Source organism: Gordionus sp. m RMFG-2023, chromosome 2 (genome assembly GCF_954871325.1).
Source record: "Gordionus sp. m RMFG-2023 chromosome 2, tfGorSpeb1-WG-v2, whole genome shotgun sequence".
Taxonomy (NCBI): Eukaryota; Metazoa; Nematomorpha; class Gordioida; order Chordodea; family Parachordodidae; genus Gordionus; species Gordionus sp. m RMFG-2023.
The window spans coordinates 25,676,673-25,699,007 of record NC_088776.1 but is presented as its reverse complement, the minus strand read 5'-3'; the positions used below and the strand labels follow the sequence as shown (position 1 = coordinate 25,699,007).

The following is a 22,335-nucleotide window of genomic DNA, read 5'->3' as shown; positions in this document are numbered from 1 at the left end:
GCCAAATTCAGACGCTATCTGATCAACGCCTTTTGATTATTGTTAGACCGGCTTTAAACTATAAATTGTACCAATAATGGCTTTAAAGTGATTAACGCCTGTTTAATGCCTTGGACGTCGCTCATTTTAAACGTGATATAATATAAATAATGTCTATGTATGACCGTTAGATATATTGCGCAAAGGGGCGTCACCACGCAAGCTTTCTTTCTAGTCATGACAATGGGGTCATTTATAACAACGTTATTTTAGATGATTATTAACTTTCTCTAACTTTTCCTACTAATTCTCCTCTATAATGATATAAAGGGGGTAATAAATGTGTGGGGAGAATTATTTTAAAATGATATCTACGAGAATAGATAAATTTTTGATGGAGGAGGGGGGTGGGTGATGCCCCTGCTACAAAATTTTCAATATTTCACTTTCTATAAATCAAGATGCAATGTATTCCAATTATATAGTATATTAATACATTATCATTTACAAAAAATCTTATAACCTACTATTAAATGCATAATATTTTACTTTTCATAATTAATATAAATTAAAAATATTGCATAAATTGAATATATAAACCAGGAAATTTAGAAAAATGCGAAAATAAAAAAAATAATTTATTATTTTTAAAATATTTTAAATAATTTTTTTTGACACTAGAACCCTTTAATCCGACACTTTTAAACTGAGTCCGGATTTGGATCAAGATACGAGCCTTCAGGACAAGGGTGCCATTAGGCTAAATCATAAGTGTCACAAAATAATTTTTAAATTTTTTTTAACATGAACTAAAATTACCTTTTTTTATAGCTATCATTATCAAAAATAATTCTAAATTTTGAGGAGGCCCTTCAAATTTTTCAGAGGGCTTGAGCCACTATGCCCCTTCCCCAGTGAACGCTACTGATTCAGGAGGGTCAATCCTTCGTTCTCTTAGATAATTCATAAGAATGTACGATGCGCGCTTCAACTCCTTAATCCATTTTATGCAATTTTTGGCGTGATAATAAATGAATGAATTCTAAATACATTATCAAAAATAATTTTTCATACTAAATCCCAAATATATTTTTTAGTTTTATCACTTTTACATGCACGGTTTTGAACATGCGAACTGATTTTTTAACAAAAATCCCTTTATGTAATACCTATAAGAAAATTATAGGATTGAGATCTAACGTAAATTGGATACCAAAGAAACATTTATTTGAAAACTCTGAATTGTCAGATGATGAATTAAATAAATCATTTAGGATCTCACTAGTTAATCCAGTTTATATGAATATTTTTTAACTCAATTTATATTTATAAATAAGAATAAACATAATATTGATCATCTTAATAAAATTTACCGGGTGCCCTGGAGTGAATATAAAGCACTATTTAATGTTGGCAGAAGCTTTCGAAGAGAAATTATAGGCCAAGTACTATAACAAATTAAATATGTATCACAAGTTTATTTAGGTTGCAACATTTCAGGAATTTGCATTAATGATTAGAAAGCCTTCTCTTGAAATCATTCATTATCTGCAGAATACTAATATAGACACATCGTTAATTAATCGATATATTATTTGTAATATTATAATTAATATAACCATTTTAGCTTGTTATAAGATAAATTTTTTTCAATGCTTTTGAGATTATGAATTTATTAATATATTTGATGAAAATTAGTATATTTTTATTTAGATGGTCCTAATGGTTCTGGTAAATCAATGATGCTATGCCATTTATTACATTATGTAGTGAAAGTAGAAGATTGGTTTTTGTTTCATATTCCAAATTGTAAATTATTATTTGATATATATAACATATTTTCTTTATTGATCAATTTAGCTGATAAATATATAATACTATATTTTTTGGTGTTTACTATTAAAGTAGTTAATTCATGGGACTAATTACATGGGAAAGTGGCAAATCTATCACCCCATTTTGTCCCTTGCAAATATCAATTAAGATAATAAGAAATTTCCCCATACCCCCCCCCCCCAATCTATACAATAAATCATTACAAATAGTAAGGAAAAATAGTAATATGAATAATATTTAAGACATTTTTATAAAAAAATTGAAAACCCAAAATTATTTTATAAAAATATATTGTAACCTAAAATTTGTTAAAATACCTATAACTAGTTTTAGTAAATGTTGGGCCAGAGTTATTAAAGTAGCTCGCTTCAAGTACTGCACTATCATTTTTTGGTAGCTATAACATTTTTTCAATTATTTATTTTTTTAGTGCACTCCTTTTTTGAAAGTAGCTAAGTAGCACGATATTTAGCTTTCTTTTAAATATATATAGATGTAACTATAAATGAAAATTTAAATATAATATTATAATTAATTTTAATTTATTATTTAATTTTGAAATTAAAATTTATATTTTTAATTTGTATTATAAAATTATCTGGTATAACTTTAAATTATTTAAAATGTCATCACTAATGGATATCCTAATCGATTTAAGTGAGTCAGACAATTATGATATTAATGAAATGGAAGGTACTCTGAAAGAAAATGTTCTTGATAACAATAATACAAATTTTCCATTTCCAATTTAAAAATATTTTCAAATTAATGTAAAAACAAAAGGTTCCTTAAAATTTATTTGTTCGAACTTAAAAAAATATATTCTCAAACTCCTAAAGGTAATTGTCATTTTTAAATTCTAATAGCATTTTTATTTTGTAAGAATGTTCATGCCAACAGTTTTAAAGAGATAGAAAAAACGATTTTATAATTGATACAGTTTCAGCCAATGTCATTGGTTGATAATCTATCATTTACTATGATGATTAAAATTTGCCCTGGTACAGCAATTAGACACTAAAGATTGAGATAGCAAACAATGCCCTAGTTAAAACCGTAAAAACGACTTCCTTTTGATAATTTCTTTGAAATAAGGGTTACTAATATAATAAAAAATTCCCTAGACGCGTTTTTTAAATCTAAAAATACAAATGAATATTTTTGATAATTTTTTTATATTAAAAATATAAATAAGATTATTTAGTAAGGCGATAACATGTAGTTTAGTTTCTGATCGTCGCTCTTGACTTGGGGATGATAATATCGAAATTATTTTTTTATTAAAATGCAAAAAAATGAATTTACCATAAATAGTTATTTTTATTACATAAATTCTAGACTTTTTACTTAAATTTTTTTATAATCTAAACTAACTATATTTAAAATATTTAAAAATGATGATTTTATATATTATTATACTAAGCATTTACATTATGAGAAAAAAATAAAACAAAATTATTTCTAAATTTTTTTATAAAAAGTGCGCTAGTTTTTTTTTGATTTAAAAGATTTAATTTTCACTTATAATACTACCAGTAGTGTTATTGCAGGCTATTATTAAACCATAATTTTTAATATCAATTCAATGTATTTTTTTATATTTATATTATTTTAGCAAAATGCTACAAAAAATTGATTTGGATTTATGAATAGAGCAAAGGATATTGTTGAAATATTAACAAATATCAGAGAGAATGAAATTTCATGAAATATATGAGAAAGTAAAGGAGATTGCTAATATGTTTGGGATTGAAATTTTTAAACCTAGAGTAGTTTCTAGACAATCCAATGGCTTAAATATTGATGCATCTACGATTGCGGATTTTTATAAATAAATATTTTTATTCCCCTAATGATACATTTTTATTTCAATTAAAGGAAGATTTATTTGTCACAATTTTATTTTAGAAAGCTTTTATTTTCTTTTACCGGTTGAGTCTAAACTGTTGATTACACTTGAAACACGGGAGGATATCAAAAAAAATCTCAGAGATTTATGCTGATGATTTAGTAGGCTCATATGATAAGTTACTTTGTCAAGTTGGATTTAAGTTACTTTATGATGTCGGATTTTGGTATAAAAATCTTGACAGAATAGAGCATTCTTTGAAACCAAAAAATGCTCTGCAGGCCCTTTCCATGTGTAATTCCACTTTAGATTTCCTGCTTAATATCAAAACATTAATTTATTAGCTACCTTACTAGGGCTGTGCCAATCTACATATTTTCTACCGGTCCAATCCGATATTTTCCAATATTAGTTCAAAACCGATTACCGATCCGATATTTATACTGATTTTTCACCACCCCTCTTTGAACCAAATTTAATTGAGAAATCAATATTTTTTATGCAGTATTAAATGAATTTTTCATTATTCTTCCCCGTGAAATAGAATTCCGCAGATAACGCATTTTGCAAAATTCTATTTGTCTTTTGTAAAATATTTCCATAATTCAGATACCATATTTAAAAAATTCTTTTATTTAAAGTTTAAATAATAAAATTGGTGTTATTATTTAAAAAGATTTAAAATAAATAAAACTTTGGGTGTTCCTATAAAAAAAACTTATAAAATACTATAAATCTATTTTAAAAAAATAAAATTTAGGAGGTGGTGTGCATTTGCATTGTTTCAAAAAAAATTATTTAGTAAATGTTATAATAATGTAAAATAAATATACATGACATAAATAATAATAAAAAAGAAAAGTAGTAGATCGGATAGGCTTTTTACAGGTATTGGCCCTAATCCGATATTTTTTGGGAGAAGCTAATATCGGTGCCGATCCGATATTTAATATCGGCACAGCCCTATACCATACTAATTAGTACCTGCACTAATGAAAGCTCTTTTTCAGCTTTAAAAAGGTTAAAAACCTATTTAAGAAATACCACCGGTGATAAATGTTTAAATGGATTAGCCCTATTAAGTATTTAGAGAAAAGTAGACCTCGTTTTATAAATTCAAATAAAAAAATTGCAATATGATTATATTAGTTTTAATATATAATATATGGTTGCTACCTCTCTCGGAGGGCTTATTTTATTTTTTTAATGTTATTTTTTATATAAATTATTTTCTGTTTATTTTTTTACATTAATATTCTTTTTCTGGTAGGTTAATTTAGTTTTGTCTGAAATTTGTCTATATTCCTATTTAACCCTTTACTACAAATGTTAAAAAAATCTCTTAACCTTCAAAGGTGTGGTCTATTTTACCCCTAATAAATACAGATGTTAATTTTCCCAAAGTTGCTTAAATTTTATACGGGATCTTCCTTTAATTATAGTATTATCACCAAAAAAATTTTAAATATAAAATTTTAAATTAATATTTATTTCCAGAAAAAAGTTATGCTTATTTTCCTAAAGTTGCTGAATTTTTTTTTATTTATGGGATCTTCCTTTAATTATAGTATTGTCACCAAAATTAAAATGCAAAGTTTCATCTACCAAAAATTTACCTTACCATTAGCCTACCTCCTTTAAAAAAAATTTGTAGGCACAAATAAAAAATATAATAAGCTCCCCCCCCCTTCCTGAGAGAAGCAGCAACCTAATATTTATAATCAAATTTTTTTCATAAAATGAATTCTTAGTTATAACATTTATTTAATTTTTGAATTAACTCTTAAAATTTACGCAATTAATACTATTTTTAATCAAAGTACTATGTATTATTTATCATTTGATAATATCGTCATATTTTATTAAATACCATTATTTGCATAAGAATTACTTATTTTATGTAATTGTTAAATTACATTTTTATCTATATAAAATATCTACATTTTGAAATTTATTTTAAATAATAAAAATAAATACATGATGGGGACGCCACTGAATTCTACAATAAATGTGTAATATATTATAATATTTTAAGGTAATTGATTAACTAGTATTAAATAAGTTAAATAATCAATTTGTGTCATAAATTATATAATCAATCCGTGAAAGGGAATCAGTGCCGAGAGCATGAAAAAATACAAATATTATCTGATACGAATAGACCTAAGCTCCAAAATCTCAATTGGCAGCTTTTTAAATTTTTTTTATCTGCGTTCAACAGTATACCGAATTTGCTGCCTCCTAGAATTGGCGGCAATGATGGTGGCGCTACATATTTTAAAAATTAAGAAAATGAATTTAATTTATTATTCTATTTATTACATTTTTGTAAATTTATTTAGGCACTCTTAGTACCAACATTGTTAATATAGTTTAGTTCGGCTATTTAAACATTGGGAATTAATTAAATATTCCCAGGAATTTTAGTGGAAATTTTGAATTTCTTTCCCGAGAATATGTCGGAAATATCTGGGAATGTTTCCTGCTTTTACATTAGTAGAAGAGTGACATGTTCAAAGTAATTTTTTTTTCAAATCACTTATATAATTTTTTTTTTGGAGCTTCTATTCGGGACATTGATCAATTTTGCAAAATTTTTGACAATTTGATGGATGCTCCTGTAATTTATTATTTAGGTCGAAGTTCCACAAATTTATTACAGAAAATTTTATAACAAGGTTGAGTGAAAATATATGTATTAAAAATCGATTTTATTTAGTAATATATGTATTAGAATGTTTGAAGAATGAATGAATAAATTTTATCAGATTAAAATCTAAAATTATTGCGCCATCTATATTTTTTGAATAAATGAATGAATATTTTTTGAAAAATTGACCCAGTCGTTCTAATTATTACAGAAATAAACACGAGAAACAAAAAATAGAAAAAAATCGAGCCCGTAGCCATTTTGAAGAATTATTTTATGGATAAATAAATGACTAATAAAACAAATTTTTTCAGTTTTTACCCCATAATTACAAATCTTCAACCTTGTTATTAATATTAAATTCAATATCCAAACCGATTTCAATAATATTCGTAATGGGTAAGGTACAAGAAATTGAGAGCTATAATATTGTTTTTACCCAACTAAAAAATGTAACAGCTCTCTAAATTTTGATCAAATTAAAAAAACGGGCCTACCGCCTTTCTTGCTCATTTGACAATAAATTACCCCATTATGTTATTATATTTATTTAAATTCTTTTGATTAATATAATTTATAAAGTAACTTTCAATGTAAATAATTACTAAAACTAGTTACTTTTCAAAAGTTACTTATAACAATATTATATTTTAATATAAAATATTGGAAAATAAGTTATATTTCGTATCATTATATTTTTAGAGCTTTCAGACATTCTTAATTAATCTTCCTCCTTTTTTTAAGGTGCTGCTATATCGGCAAAATATAAAGAGGTTGTTCCATCGACAAGTAATCCCAACAAATTTGACCTTCCCAATGAATCAAATTTTTTGCTCAAACATTTTTACAATCAAAATGAGGAAAAATTGAAAAAATTTGACGTTAGTCTCCTTAAATATTACAATATTTTTTATACCTTACTATTCCATTATCTGCAAAAAATTTATGTTAGGTTCATTTTTTCCTTGGGAATAGAAGTGAATTGAGATTTTAGTAGTGCTCAGGCTTAGCTCGGATTTTGCCATACCTTTTTTAGTCACATATTATTCTTTTTATTATTTTTTATATTTAAAGATTACACTGACTAAATAAACTGTAAATCACAATCCGTTTTTTTTGAAATGATATTATTAGAAATAACTTGTTTTTAAATATTTACTTTTCAAAAGTGTGGTTAGCTTTGCCATTACTTATCATTCATTTTTTATTCGGCTCATTTAAAAAAAATAATTATTAATCTTGCAATTTTTTAAATTACTTGAGCTAAGTATTCATTTTATTTTAATTTATTAATACAGAAAACCCAGAGTTTGGCTAGACCAAAAAGATTAGGGTTTTGAATATTTAGGAGATTAAGTTGTGGCTCCAGGCTCTGCAATTACAAACTTTGTTAACAATTTATAAAATTTTCGAATCTTGGGTTGAAAACCATTTCAAATCAAAAGATTCAACCCGATTCCCTCAGATTTTTTTAAAAATTTGTATGATAGTATTGGTAGTATATATAAATGCTACATTTACAAACTAGCTATCTTATTTTTTTATGAATTTTTTCCAAGTTTTAGAGTATTTTATGATTTTTTAATATATTTTTCTCCTTTTAGTAAAGTTTATATATTTTCCTCTTTATATACTTTTTGTATTTTTCAAATAATTATTTTGATTATTTTATAACTTAATTTTTCTTTCATTATTATACGGTTAGTTTTATATTTTTTTTTCTCTGATTTCAGAGTAATTTATTATATTTTATAAAAAATTTTATCTTTACAGTTTTCTGTTAAATTTATATTTTTTCCATTCAGTTTTTGTATTTTATAATTTTGAAACTTTGTTTTAATTTTCGTGTAATTTGGCATTACCCCATATTTGTGGTTAAGGATTAGCCTGATATATTTTAATTTTTACATGATCTTGTATTTCTAATTTATGAGTCTTCATTATTATTTTTCCTTATTAAACTTATTTTTTCCTTACCTTTTGCTAAATTTTACCCTTTCCCCCTCCCCCCAACTAATGGTTTTACTTGATTTATCATTTAAAGAGTTATTTAAATTATATTTTGATTTTTCTGTTATAATACCATGCTTTCATACTAACTAAACTTTAATACTGACTAATTCACTTGTATCATGAGTCACACTAATTTTCGGAGGCCGACCCGATATTATATTGATATCGGCAATTGTCGATCCGATGTCACTAATCATCCCTATTTAATATCTTTTAATTTTTAAAGAACTCATCAACCTTTTTTAAATAGTATATCTATGGCTATAACATAAGCCATTTAAAATATATAATTAAAATTTTAAAATACATCAGTTCTTTTGTAACTTTTAGTCTCTCAAATTAGTTTTCAATCATATTTTCTAAATATAATAACATTTTAAATCTTCTATCAGGTGAATTTAATCTTATGTCAAAAATGAATGATAATGTTATATATTAGGCTTAATAATAAGTTAACAAAACTTTATCTTAACAGCTAACCGCGTTTAATTTTTTAATGAGACAATTTTATTTATCTTTTATTAAAATTCAATTATGATGAGATTTTAAAAATTATTAATATTAATATTACAAAATTGATTTCATTGAAATATTAATAAACTTTATCAACTGTTAAATAACCAGTGATTATGTCGCATCTATAATAACAAAGAAGGGACTTGGGGACGTTTTACCCCTTCGGAAATTTGCCTATTTTCGTAAATATTATTTTAAGCTTATTTAAATTTTCTTTTCTCTATACCATCGCCTCTTCGTAAAAAATACAATATATAACATTAGTGCTGTGCCGATCCCCATATTTTCACCGATCCGATCTTACATTTTCCAATATTGGTTCAAACCCGATCCGATACTAATCCGATATTTATGCTTTTTACAACCGCCCTTTGTACCAAATGTAATTAAGAAATCAATAATTTTTATGCAAAAAATCTAATTATGCATTTAATTTAATTTTTTTTATTTCTACAATAATTAAAAAAAGTTTATGTATATTTGTAGTACCTCCCCGTAAAATTAGAGCAGATAACGCATTTTGCAAAATAATCATTGTCTTTTGTAAAATATTTCCATAATTCAGATATCATATTTAAAAAAATTCTTTTATTTAAAGTATAAAATAATAAAATTGGCGTTATTATTTAAAAAGATTTAAAATAATTAAACTTTGGGTGTTCCTTTCTATTTTTGTCAAAAAAACTTTTAAAATACTATAAATATATTTAAAAGAATAAATAAAATTTAAGGGGTGTTGTGCATTTGCATTGTTTAAAAAAAAATATTTAGAAAATATTATTAATCTAAAATAAATATACATAAAATAACAAAAAAAAGAAAAGTAAAGAGATCATCTGTTTTTTACAGGTATTGGCCCGATCCGATATTTTTGGAAAACGCTAAATAACGGTGACGATCCTATATTTAATAACAGCCCTATATAACATGTAGACAATAATTTAAAAAAGCAAAGTTAATGATTTTTAAAAATGATGACTATATCAAAATTTTTAGCATCATTTTAATAAAAAAAGTAAGAAACCAAAATTAAAAAAATTGTAAAATACAAAGGCCTGCAATAAGTGAATCTATGGACCTCCAATAAAATTAACTAAAAACTCACGTGCCCCCATCTCTCACCCTTTATTAGCAAAATCATAGCTGCGCCTAATGGTCGCATCGCATACTTCTTTTCTTACTACAAATTCAGTCTTTAAATTTCGTTTATGTTTACGATTTTTTTATATATATTACATTTAAAAATAATAATACATAGATTAAAACATCCCAGGATTATGTATGGAACAAACGTGAGACAACGGTCATGAATTCTCCGCTCCTAGATTTAATCAAACTGGTTTGAATATTTATATATAAAAATGGCGGCTCATATGAATCTAATCCTCCTATTCATCTCTTATATAGACATGCCCATATCAGACTTATAAAAATAATTTTAGACACGAGTACAGGTCTGACACGACTCGGGCCGAGAAATCTTAATAATTTTTATTTTAGGAATGGAAAAATATTTTTCGACTTGTGTCAGGTTTAGATTTTTATAAATTTAATCAATGATATCATTCAGTCATATATAAATAAAACAATATATAATATATTACAGTTATATATTATATATATATATAGATAATAAATAATCCATAAATCTTAGAGTTACCAAGTTTGTAATGTATAAGAACAAAAGAATAAAAATGAAATATATGGGTTAAAGTGCCAGTTCAAAAATATTATTTGCCGTAGGGAAAATAGTTGAAAAAGGGAACTTGTTTTTTCTTGATCCAAATGTTTTAAAAAGTTGATTTATTATCTTCTTGGGCCTAATGCTTATTTATTTATTTATAAGGACTAGAGATCTGATAGGCCAGGCCTGATTCGGCGCGTTATATATTTTTGCACAAGTTTTCCTTAAAAAAAATTTACCCGGTCCAGCCCTTTGTAATTTTACGAAAAGTTCCATTTGTTAAATTTTTTGTTCAAATTTTTCAGCCGTTATATTTTTATTTCTATATCTAATTTTTACCCAATGTCGATTAAAAGCTCTTATATATTTACTCTAAGATATCTATTTTAATAACAATTGTGTTTCATTATCTATAACAATTATGTTTCGTTATATATATTGTGTATTTATAATATACTAGCTGATAGCCCGTCAAGAATGACGGGGAATCAAATTTTCTCTTTATGGATAAATAATAAATTTTACCTTTATTTGATGATGGATGAATCAGAATAGCCAAATGAGAGGAATAGATTATCCTATTCATTCTTCCAAGATTTCTATAAATTTTTAGAGAAATGGCCAAATACATCATGGAAAATATGGAATAAAAAATATATGATTTGTGAGTTATGATATTTATAAATTCTTTTAACAAATTTTCAACATCCAGTTGCAATGGTTTTTGCCCTCTCACTTCGTATAAAATCTACATTCATCTCAAAAAATCATTTAAATGTTTTTAAAACCTTCCTAAATACTCTTTTAAAAAATACCTGCCATCATAGATTCGAATCAATTATAGGGGCAGACCTGATTATCTCACAAACACTGTGGTGGTATCCACCCCATTGCAATGGGCTATTTAGAAGATTATTAGTAAAAAATAATTGCCACGGGTCAAAACCCAGGGTCTTAACTTATTAAGTATACTAATTAGGATTTGGTGTTAAGGGAGAAGGGAAAATAGCCTCATGCCATTTGTATTATACCCAAAATCCTCCTCCAAACATGGCTATTATCAAAGTAAGACTTTAAAAATGCTTTCAATAGCAAATTTCGTGAACATTTCATAAATTGTTTTTATCCTAAATTTCCTGATTATTCAAAATTCCTAGAAACATACTATAAAATTAAAACTCCTTTATTCAGCCCACATGACATAGATTCTGACGAAAGAATCCAGCAGGGGGCACATGTCCCCGTTTATTTTACCATGGTATTCATGATCCATCCATTATACTCAATCTAAATTTGATTAGATATAAATATTTGGTATCTTGATGATGGAACAATCTGTGACGCTCTTCCTAAAATAAATAGTTTTCAATTTCTTAAAGCCAATTTTAAAAGACTCATTTTTAATTAGTCCAAATCCAAAATCTGTTTTTATGATAACAATATACAAAACCCTCATCTAGCAAGATTAAATTTTTGATTGGGTACATAAATAATAAAAATTATAAAAATAAGAAAATTATTATAATTAAAAAAATTATATTCAAACATGTTTCTAATATTTGTTCATATTGAATGCAATAAGTATACATATATACTTCTCTCACATATTTTATAAGAATAATGAAAATTTTGGAATTATCTCTCATCAAAATAAGTTAATTTTTTTATTCAAACCTCATATAGGCTATTTCTGATTTATCCATAATCAAAATAAGAAGAAAATACTAATTCCTTGTCATTCTTGTGGGATTTCATAAATTATAGTTAAGTAAAAAAAAAACATGAAAATAATACATAAAGAACCTCACAATATAATAATTTTTAAACATTGGACAGGTAAGTCAAACAAAATTTTTAAACAAATGAGCAGGCAGGTGCGCCAAAACCTGCCCATTGCACATCTCTAGTCAGGATTACATCGGAAACAGTAGCTCATAATGGATTTTACCTCTGACAGAAATTCATTTATAAATGATATGCGTCTGCCACTTTTATTTTTTCATGCATTTACCGCCAGAGGTCTGCAAATGACAACATTTTCAGGCCCAATAGGAATTTAGTTAATGCCCATCCCAAGTTTGGCTTAGCCCAATTTCAATTTTTTAAAACAACAAAGATATACAATTGTATAAAATGCAAATATTTATTAGATTGTGGAAATATTTATAATGGAAGCCACAAAGCACTCCTTGTACAATGTTTTCCAAAGTTTTGAGATTTTATTTATCTAAATAAAATTTGAAAAATTATACTTTTGAAAAATGAATATTTCACCTGCACCTCTAACTTGTCATTTTTTGGAGTAGGAAGAAAAATTGGCAAAATTTATGAATAACAAAATCATTATTCATAATTCATATTTTGTAAAATAATAAAGGAGAAAATTCTAATTCCCTATCATGTAAAAGCACATATTTATTTGTATAAAGAAATTCATGATTAATGCATAAAAATTGCTTTTTAAGGTGTCAGAAATTTAAAGATTGTAACAAAGATATATAATTGTATAAAATAATATTTGTAATGGAAGGCACTACTCCTTGTTCAATGTTCTCCAAAGTTTTGAGATTTTATTTATCCAAATTAAATTTGTTAAAAATTATATAGAATGAATATTTCACCTGTAACTTGTCATTTTTTGCAGTAGGAAGAAAAATTAGTAAAATTTATGAAGACAAAAACACTAATTTCATATCATTTTGAGATCCAATGTGAAATATTTATTAATAGAAAATCATCGGTAACATAAATTACCAATATCTTATCATCTTCTTATAAGGCATATTGGATTGAGTATATAAAATCATTGCCATTAATTAATATAAAATGTATAATATGTAAATCACATGATAAAATTATTATTGAAATAAAATTGTTATAATGATTATCATTGGACGAATATCTTTTAAAAGGATACTATTGTATAAATATAGACTTTTTAAGAGGATTATTTATTATCATAAATATAAATTTTTATGGATTTACTAGTTTATTTATATATTTAGTATTTTAGTTAGATAGCTCTTAAAATGCATAGAAATTAACATATAATGTATTTTCAAATAGTATTAATAAAAATATTAGCTTGAAGTTAAAAATATATCAAAATTTTAATGTCCGGGTTGACCTATTAGTTTTACGAAAAATCAGAGATATGCGAGTATAGATGTAAAATTCCCGGGAAAATTGGTTCAGGGGAAATTTCCCCGGGAAAATTGGGGAAAAAACGGGAAATTAAAAAATAACCACAAAATATACTTTAAACCTTTCAATTTTTTTTATGGAATAACTTTATTAATTTGGGGAACTAAGGGAAAATAATATAATTAAACAATAAAGACAAAAATAAATACACTATAAACATCATTTTTTGAATAACTTTATTAATTACAAAAAGCATGTATCAGAAATTACATTTAAAATTCTTGGGATGCTAATGTAATAGCATTAATATCTTCATGGGATGAAATTGAAATATCATTATTATCACTTGTTGATATTGATAAATCGGAATCTGAACTCTTGATGATATCCCGAACTTGATGTATTTGTATGATCCTTTAAATGTATGTTATGCCTTATTGGTATTAATTTTTCGACTCTTTCATTCTTTATTCTATTTCTCGTTTTTGAATGAATTTCCAAATGCTGACCTGACGAGGCACTTGAGGATGGTATCGAAAGACATCTTACTGCCACTTGACAAAGGGGTTGATTTGTACACAACCCTTTCCACCATATGAGTGGTTTGGTATGAATTGAGCTCTCCCATATGCCAGCTCCTTTATAGAAACCTTGTTTTGAACGATATTCTGCTAAATTACCTATAATTTTTCCAATATCGCAATTAATTTGGCCTGAAATAATATTTATTATATTTAAAGCTGCTGTTAATTCACGGTCTGTTAATTTCACACCATAATATCGAGGATCCAGAAGATTTGTTGCATAATGATATTCTCGGCAACAAAATTTCTTTCGTTTTTTAATATGCATATAATTTTCTTATAAATAAATTCCAAAAAGGTCAGTACAGACTCTAATTTATCCCAGTATCCTTCTTTGTCTAATATACTAAGCCTTCTTTGTTTGTTTGTAAATAAACTGGAAATTGCAATTTCTTGCAAAACTTCCTTATTTTTCACAACACTTTGCAACATTATAACAAAACCTCCCCATCTTGTCGGACTTGGAATTTTTAAGGAAGTTAGTAATATTTCTAAATCTATTTATTTTTATATCTAGTGTCTTGAAAAATATATAAATATGCAAACTATTCAAAATTTATTTCACATTTTTATTAAAATATATAGATTATTATAAATATATAAATTAAGGTAGGATAAACAAAGAAACATTTATTTGCATCCAAGGCCACAAAAAAATTTGAAAACCCTGATTGAATCATAAATTCTTAGGAAATCTAAATAAACAAATATAATTAAACTTCCTTATTTTACCTTAAGGTAAGAAATACTATTTTTGTTTAAGAAATTATAAAAAAAACTTTAATAAAAAACATACTGCTTTCAATCTAAACAAAGATGCGTTACATTAACAAACATACTGCAAACGTTCAATTTGTGCGCACTATTATATATCAAATCTAAATATATCATTAATTATTAATAATTCTATAATATATCACATTAATATTATGTATGAGAATATAATGTGAAACATTTTACCTTTATTTTTGTACTTTTAAAATTATAGATTTGAAAAATTGCACTCAATGATTGCACTAATAAAAAAAAATAAGTTTAAAGACTCACGAGGAAAATAAAAATTATTTATAAATTATAATTATTGAAATAAAATATTATATTTTATAAAATATAAATCATAATTTTTGCAAATAAATAATATATCTATATTAAGGGAAAATTCGGGAAATTGATTTTTAGGCATAAATTACCTGGCCTCCCGGAATTTTTTTTTGTGTACATATTACCCGACCCGATATATTATATTTTTTTTATTTTTCCATTTGGCTCGCGGGTTGGGCTTTGTAGATCTCTAAAAGATTAGCTCTAAAAATCGAAGAATATAATTAAAAAATACATCTTTTCGTAACATTGGCTGATTCTATGCCCATTCAGATTAATTATTTTATGAAAGCGATTTTAAAAAACACATTTTTTGAATTGTTAATTCTATAACTTCTTTGAAAATTTTAAAAAATTTATTTTAGAAAAGTGGAGATATAACATCGTATTCAATTTTAGTTTAAAAAAGGTTGTTATAGGTCCTATGTCCATAGATAAAACTTTAAATAGAAAATTATTATTAAACCTGAAATTTCAAAAATGTTATTTGTAGATGGATGTTGTGGTACCATATTCAAGTAAACCTGGGAAAAATATCACCCCTCCCCTTTAATATATTTAGTATTATCGCTCTAAAAACGCTCTTTTTTTTAGCCCAAAACGTATGATTTTTAAAGTTTTTGCTATACTTTATGTTTAAAGCATTCTGGATCAAAAAATGGCCTATAACTTTGTAATAATAATAATTTATCATAATACTTAAGGGATATATTTAGACAAAATTACTCAAATTTTTAATATCCAAGTTGGTCATGGGTAGAATGAAAGGGGTATTATAGTAATCCAACTTTAGATTTATAAGGAGATAAATTCAAAGAAAGGGAGAGAGTAAAAGCTGGGATATATGGAGTAAAATTCTGAAAGGGTGCCTGGGGTATAATAGCATATGGAATATGAAATAAAATATCTATGAAAATAAATATTAGGTGAAGAGGGGAGTGAGAGAGTTTAGAATAAAGAGAAAAGAAGCTTGATGGGTTCTTTTGTATAGGGGGGGGGGCGTAAGATGAAATTTAATATTTATAAGAAAATTAAGTTCAGGGAAAAGGGGATAGTATGAGGTTTGAATATAAAAATCAACAAATAGGTCTAACTGAGTAAGGCCTAACTCAATTTCGACTAAAAATGGATAACCCTATATTAATCAACCAGCGATATTTTTAAAATTTTAGATTGCATAAATTATTAACATTGAAATTTCGTGCATTTTTAATTATTTATTAGTATATTTGGGTAAATTTTTTTATATTTTATTGTCAAGTTGGGTTTGAGAAATAGGATTTATTTTTGGTTAAGGTTGGATCGAGAATTTGTTTTTTTTTAAAAAATCTGGGTTGGTCGGGCCCATCTCCTTATACTATGGGTGATTGAAATTGTTCGCCTGCAGGTTCCAATCATGCTCCATAATCTTAAAACAATATTATTCTATAAAAGTTTAAGGTTTCGCGTGACATTTTAAATATGCTTAATATTTTTTTATTTTTTAAAATTAGGAGAAATCTAAGTGTTCAACCTTTTATTTTTAATTTCTCATTATTATTTTTTATGCAAGGGCATAGAAAGGCCTCTGTACGCCACTGATATTGTAGGTATATTGTTCAAAGAGCTCAAACTTCAAGCGTGCACACTAAAGTAAATATACGATATAACGATATCATATTTTTTCCAAGTTTCTTTTTATTATTACTACTTTGATTAACACTAATAATTAAACTAGATTCAAGATAATTCTAATAGCCGATGTGGTCAATGCCTTTTTCGGTTCATCTCGGATACCAGATCAAAACAAGCGATATGTACATTTCACTTTAAATAAAAAAATCAGTTCGTATTTTGTTGCGATACCTTAACTTATAATATATCACATTAAAAAATTCTTTGCTTCGCACAATATTTCTATTCAGTATGTTATATTGATAATCTAATTACAAATCTTTAAAACTTAAATTAACTCTTTTTTTTTGTTATTCTCTATGTAATTAATTTTTAAACATTTTAAAATGACATGTTTATTTTCAATTTTTTAGATCGATTGTAACGATGTCGCTTTAATATATCACATAAAGAAGATGCTGAAAAATGATTGGGTATAGACCATAATTTATTTTATATCGGGCAGGGCTGTGAATCCTTCTTTTTTAAAAAAAGGGTTCGATTTCTGGTTCAGTGAAATATAGCTGAACCAGCTTCGTGTTCAGATGGGTTCAGGGACAGAAAATATATAAAGACTTATTAAAAATTTATTTTACTATATTTAGCACTTCATAAAAATAATTTACAATTTAAAAAATAATATTCTATATTTTAAAAAATTTGTATTCCAAAATCGAAATGTAAATTAAAATATCGATTTTTTATGCCTAACTTTGACAGTGCATTGCAGCTTGCATTTGAGGCTATTTTACCTTGTAATTTTGTTCTTTTCCTTGGTCTTACTTTTAATTTAATAATCCATAAAGCAACAATAAATATTCCTAAAATATATATTTTAAAAAATCTTACAAAATATTATGGTATTTTAAAAAATTTTACATAAAATGGACTACTCAAAAATATAAAAAGGATTTCACGAAAAATAATTTTCATAAAAAATTAATTTTTATATTGAAAAATAAAAAAATTTATGTTTTGTATAAGTTAAAATTTACATACTTTTTATATTAAATTTTAATATAGTTTTATATATGTTATTTTTAATATATTTTTCAAAATAAATAAAAGTTTAATTTTTTCAAAAAAAGAAGTTATTTTGAACCCTGAACCCTAAATTTTGTTTAATATTTCTTATTGATATGTAAGAAATATTTTTTACATACATTTATATTTCAAAGAAAGGAAATATATACAGTTATATAAAATAAATAAAATCGAATATATCCATTTTTAATGATTACCTTTATGTTCTGATTAGTTTGAAGCTATATAACTTTTATAGACGAAATTAAATTTAAAAACATTATCATATCTGCATTGCGATAAAAACAAAATATTTTGTCTTTTTGAAGGTCGGTGGAGCCGCGATTTGCACTATAGACGATCAATATCTAAATGAAAAACGCGAAAAAAATCATTCTTTTATGCCTAAATATTTATTAAAATCCGAAGTAATTTTTTATTTTTTTTAAATATTGAACTTGAGTATTAATACTATTATAGTTTTATTTTATTATATACTATTGTATAAGTATTTTTTTAAAATATGGTTAGGGATTCGAATTCTTTGATCCTTTTATGCCCGTAAGCCTCAAAAATTTTAACCAATCAGAAATGTTTAATATGATAGACTATTACATCGAAAGAAAATGGTTACAACATCCTTCAGGTATTATAATATTATCGTGAGATTTTCTTATTTTGAAAAAAAACTTTATCTTCATAAAAAGAATATTGTTAATTAATAAAGAAATGAAAATGAACTTCTAATAATCACCAACCTAATAAAGTTGATAGCCCAGAGCTTAACCTCTAAAGCCTTTTTTATTTTAGGAAATGGAATATAATTTAAACAATTTACAAAATTTAATAACTTGTTATGAATGGAATGAATAATAACATTTATATTATTTTATATATTTTTGGTTTGATGAATTTTAGCTGAAACCTATGATTGCAAGAAAGAGATATTTTATTTGACCGGAGGCAATGGATTAGATTTTTATAATTTCTCTAGAACCTGGTGATTCCTGCAATATGCTAATAATACTAAGCTATTTATATTATAAATTTTAATGTTAATTATATGAAGTAAATATACTATTGTCTTATTATAATATATATTAAATTTGACAAATTACTAAGAATAAAGTATTCATTAAATTTTATTTTTAAAGCTCATCGTATCAGGTCAATTCAGCGAAACTTTTATCGTTTAAAGAAAAACAATATATTCAATATTAAAAGTTCTTTAAATCCTAAACGCGAAATGTTTTAAGGATCTTTTGTTACTTGTCACCTATCTGATTAAATAAAAAGTAAATTGGCCAATTTCTTTCTGTTCTCTTCTCACTTATGGTTGCAAATACAGAGGAGACATTTTGGTTCAAGTTTTTACCCTAATAAATTTACACCCCTCCCTCTCTCCAACATAAATTTTAAAAGATGTATTTTATACCATTAAAAGCAACTTTTAACAAATATTCTGAAATGCTTAGAATTTTTCCCAATCAAGATAAAAATGAAGTTAAGAATTTTTACTGTTTTTCTAAGAATATTTTTAAAAATCATAGAAGATTTTGCTTAGTAATTTTTTAAAATATTCTCAGAATTTGTTTTATTAAATTTTTCGAGTTCATTTTTTAAAAAGATTTTTCTAAATTGTTGTATAAATAATAAAAGGGAATCTTTTAAAAATATATTTCTTTAGAAAATGTTCCTTTATCGGAACCCGTAGATAGAAATATATAAAGTCTAATATGATTTATTAAAAAAAAGTTTTATGGAGATTATAGGGGAGACTGGGATATCTTTCCTGGTTTGGCATATTTTGCCAAGAACCCGTTTTCACCCAAAAATTCCCTCAAATTAATTTTGCTTTTAGCAAAATATAATTAAGGGTAAGAATTTAAAATTTTGTATACATGTTCCTTAAAGCCATAACTATAATATAAAATTTATCGGAAGTTTATAGCTTAACTAGAAATCAGATAATAACGATTAGCACAATATAAATCACTTTGGGGTAAAATTCTTAGGATAAAATGGTTCAAATGTTCCATCTCATTTAAGCTAAAAAAAGATATTTTTCGGCAAGAAGGAACATTAATAAATATCTTCTATGTTATTTGGAATAAAATTTTAAGAATAGTCATAAAGGGGGTGAATAATTGAAATGTACGATATACTCAATATGTGTCATTTTTTGATATAATTTTTTATATTCCGGTATTGTATTGATTAGTATATATTTAAAAGTGATGAATAGATGTCAAAATTGCAATATTTTGTTAAATTAAACAATATAATTAAGTTCAATTTTATTTTAATCACTTTATCCCGATGCTTAGCCACTTTTCACTGGTATGGGGTAAAATGGCGAAAATGTCACACTCACATAATTCACAGCTAAAGTTTTAAAGATAGAGAACTAAACTTTTTTATTTTGTAGATGAGGGATTTGGCTACATATAAATTTATAATTTGCTCTGTTTTATTATGTTTAAAAATTTTATGCCAAAATATCTCTTGTTTTACCCCGTTCTCCCCTACCACATTTATATGGCTCCCAATGATTATTTTTACATAATGCACATCGATATAACTTTTTGATATGATAGTAACTACATCTAAAAGAAAGAAAGAAAGTTTATGTTTTTCGCCATTTTTTACTTTCATTTGATGCCCATGTGGAAAATGTTATAAGTATTTTAACCTTCCCTCTCCTTAACCAGACACAGACTTGAAACAAAGTGATAGTAACTATGAATTAATTATATTTTTTAAATTAGCTTTCATTTAATACCTTTATAGAGATTTATTTCAGAGTAGGTTTTTACACCCCCCCTCCCTTCTATCAATGAGCTAGATCAAACTTAGAGGGATAATAGCATTCAAAGAATATTTTTATTTAATGCCCTTGTCGGATATTTATTGTAAAAGAAATTTAAATCTTTCCAAACCGTGAACCCAGGGCCGAGATAGAGTGATAAGTAATTTTAATAGTACTAATAATCATTTTATTAACTTCCATTTGGAACCCTTTCCTAGATACCTTTTTGGAAAAATGATTACCCCCACTTCTTCATGTAAATCAGAAAATATAGAGCAATGATTAATTTTAAAACTTAAAAAATCATGCTTATGCATTAAAAATAAAAATTGTAAAAATTTCTGAGCGTTATATTATATTTCTTAAAAAATTAAATTCTGAGAAAATTAAAATTTTTATATAGCAAAATCAGCTTGGGAACAATAAAAATTACTTTAAGTATTTTTAATTCTGAGTAATTAAGGGGATAAAATATATGTCGAAGCATTAATCCACATGTATTGTAATTAAGCATTACATATTGGCCAAAGCTTCAAAATTAATGCTTGCTAAAGTTTGTCAAACTTCGTCTTAATATTAGATTCAGATTCCTTTCAAATTTTTTGAAAATATAACTAATATTTTATATCTAATTAAACAATAAAGATAAAAAAATATATAAAAGATCGTAAAAAAGATTCAAAAATATTTTGATTAAGAAATGCCTTACTTCACTTAGATGTAATTTTATTTTCGAATCGCCATTCAAAATTCGATAAAGATAGTTTAATGAGTAACTTTTTATTTAGCTTATAACTGTTTTTAGTTACTGACTTGATTGATAAATTTATAAATATTAAGTACTCATTAGATAATATTGGCACAACTCAGATATGAACTCAATGATTAATTTATTAATAAATCCTAAGTTCTTTGTGCGCAATTCTTAATAAGACTTTAATTAAAAGCATAGGACAGGATAGCAATTTTTTTTTATTACATCAATAAATTTTATAACCAAATCTAAGTTCATTAATTAATTTTTAAAAATTAGAGAGCTGCAGTGGTACAATTTACAAGGCTCAGACCAGAATTTTAAAAGAAAATTTTGTTTTAGGCCCTGCCAAGCCCAGTCGGTCCTGTCCGGATATATATTACATTTATTTTTAATTTTTAAAGCTAATAGTGTTACCGGGTATTTTGTTAAATAAATTAGACCCGACCCGGCCCGGGTATTTAAAAAAATATCTTTAGGGCCAGGTCCGGGTATATTTAAAAAAATAAAATTCGACCCGGCTCGTATACCTGAGCTTAGGGCCGACCTGCAGAACTCTTATAAATATTATGATTAAAAGAAAATTAAAAACGATCATTGAATCAATTTCATACCTATTATTTTAAAAATATTATTTAATTGATCATAAAAATAAATGTTTCAAAATAAAATAGTCATTTAGCAATTATCGCGATGTTGACCTCGCGATATAATATCTTCGTGATATAGTTTAGCGAAAT

General features: G+C 25.4%; 1 protein-coding gene across 1 annotated transcript; it reads left to right on the top strand.

Annotated features, from left to right (window-relative positions):
- The first annotated feature begins 1,107 nt into the window (after positions 1–1,107).
- On the top strand, positions 1,108–19,086 carry LOC135924213 (small ribosomal subunit protein mS29-like). Its single transcript, XM_065459260.1, has 12 exons — positions 1,108–1,272; positions 1,317–1,424; positions 1,465–1,576; positions 1,693–1,788; positions 7,059–7,195; positions 10,102–10,182; positions 16,909–16,988; positions 17,074–17,152; positions 17,384–17,443; positions 18,362–18,460; positions 18,564–18,678; positions 18,951–19,086. The coding sequence occupies exons 1-12, from the start codon at positions 1,108–1,110 to the stop codon at positions 19,034–19,036; spliced, it is 1,218 nt and encodes a 405-aa protein (XP_065315332.1). The 3' UTR covers positions 19,037–19,086.
- The last annotated feature ends 3,249 nt before the right edge of the window (positions 19,087–22,335 follow it).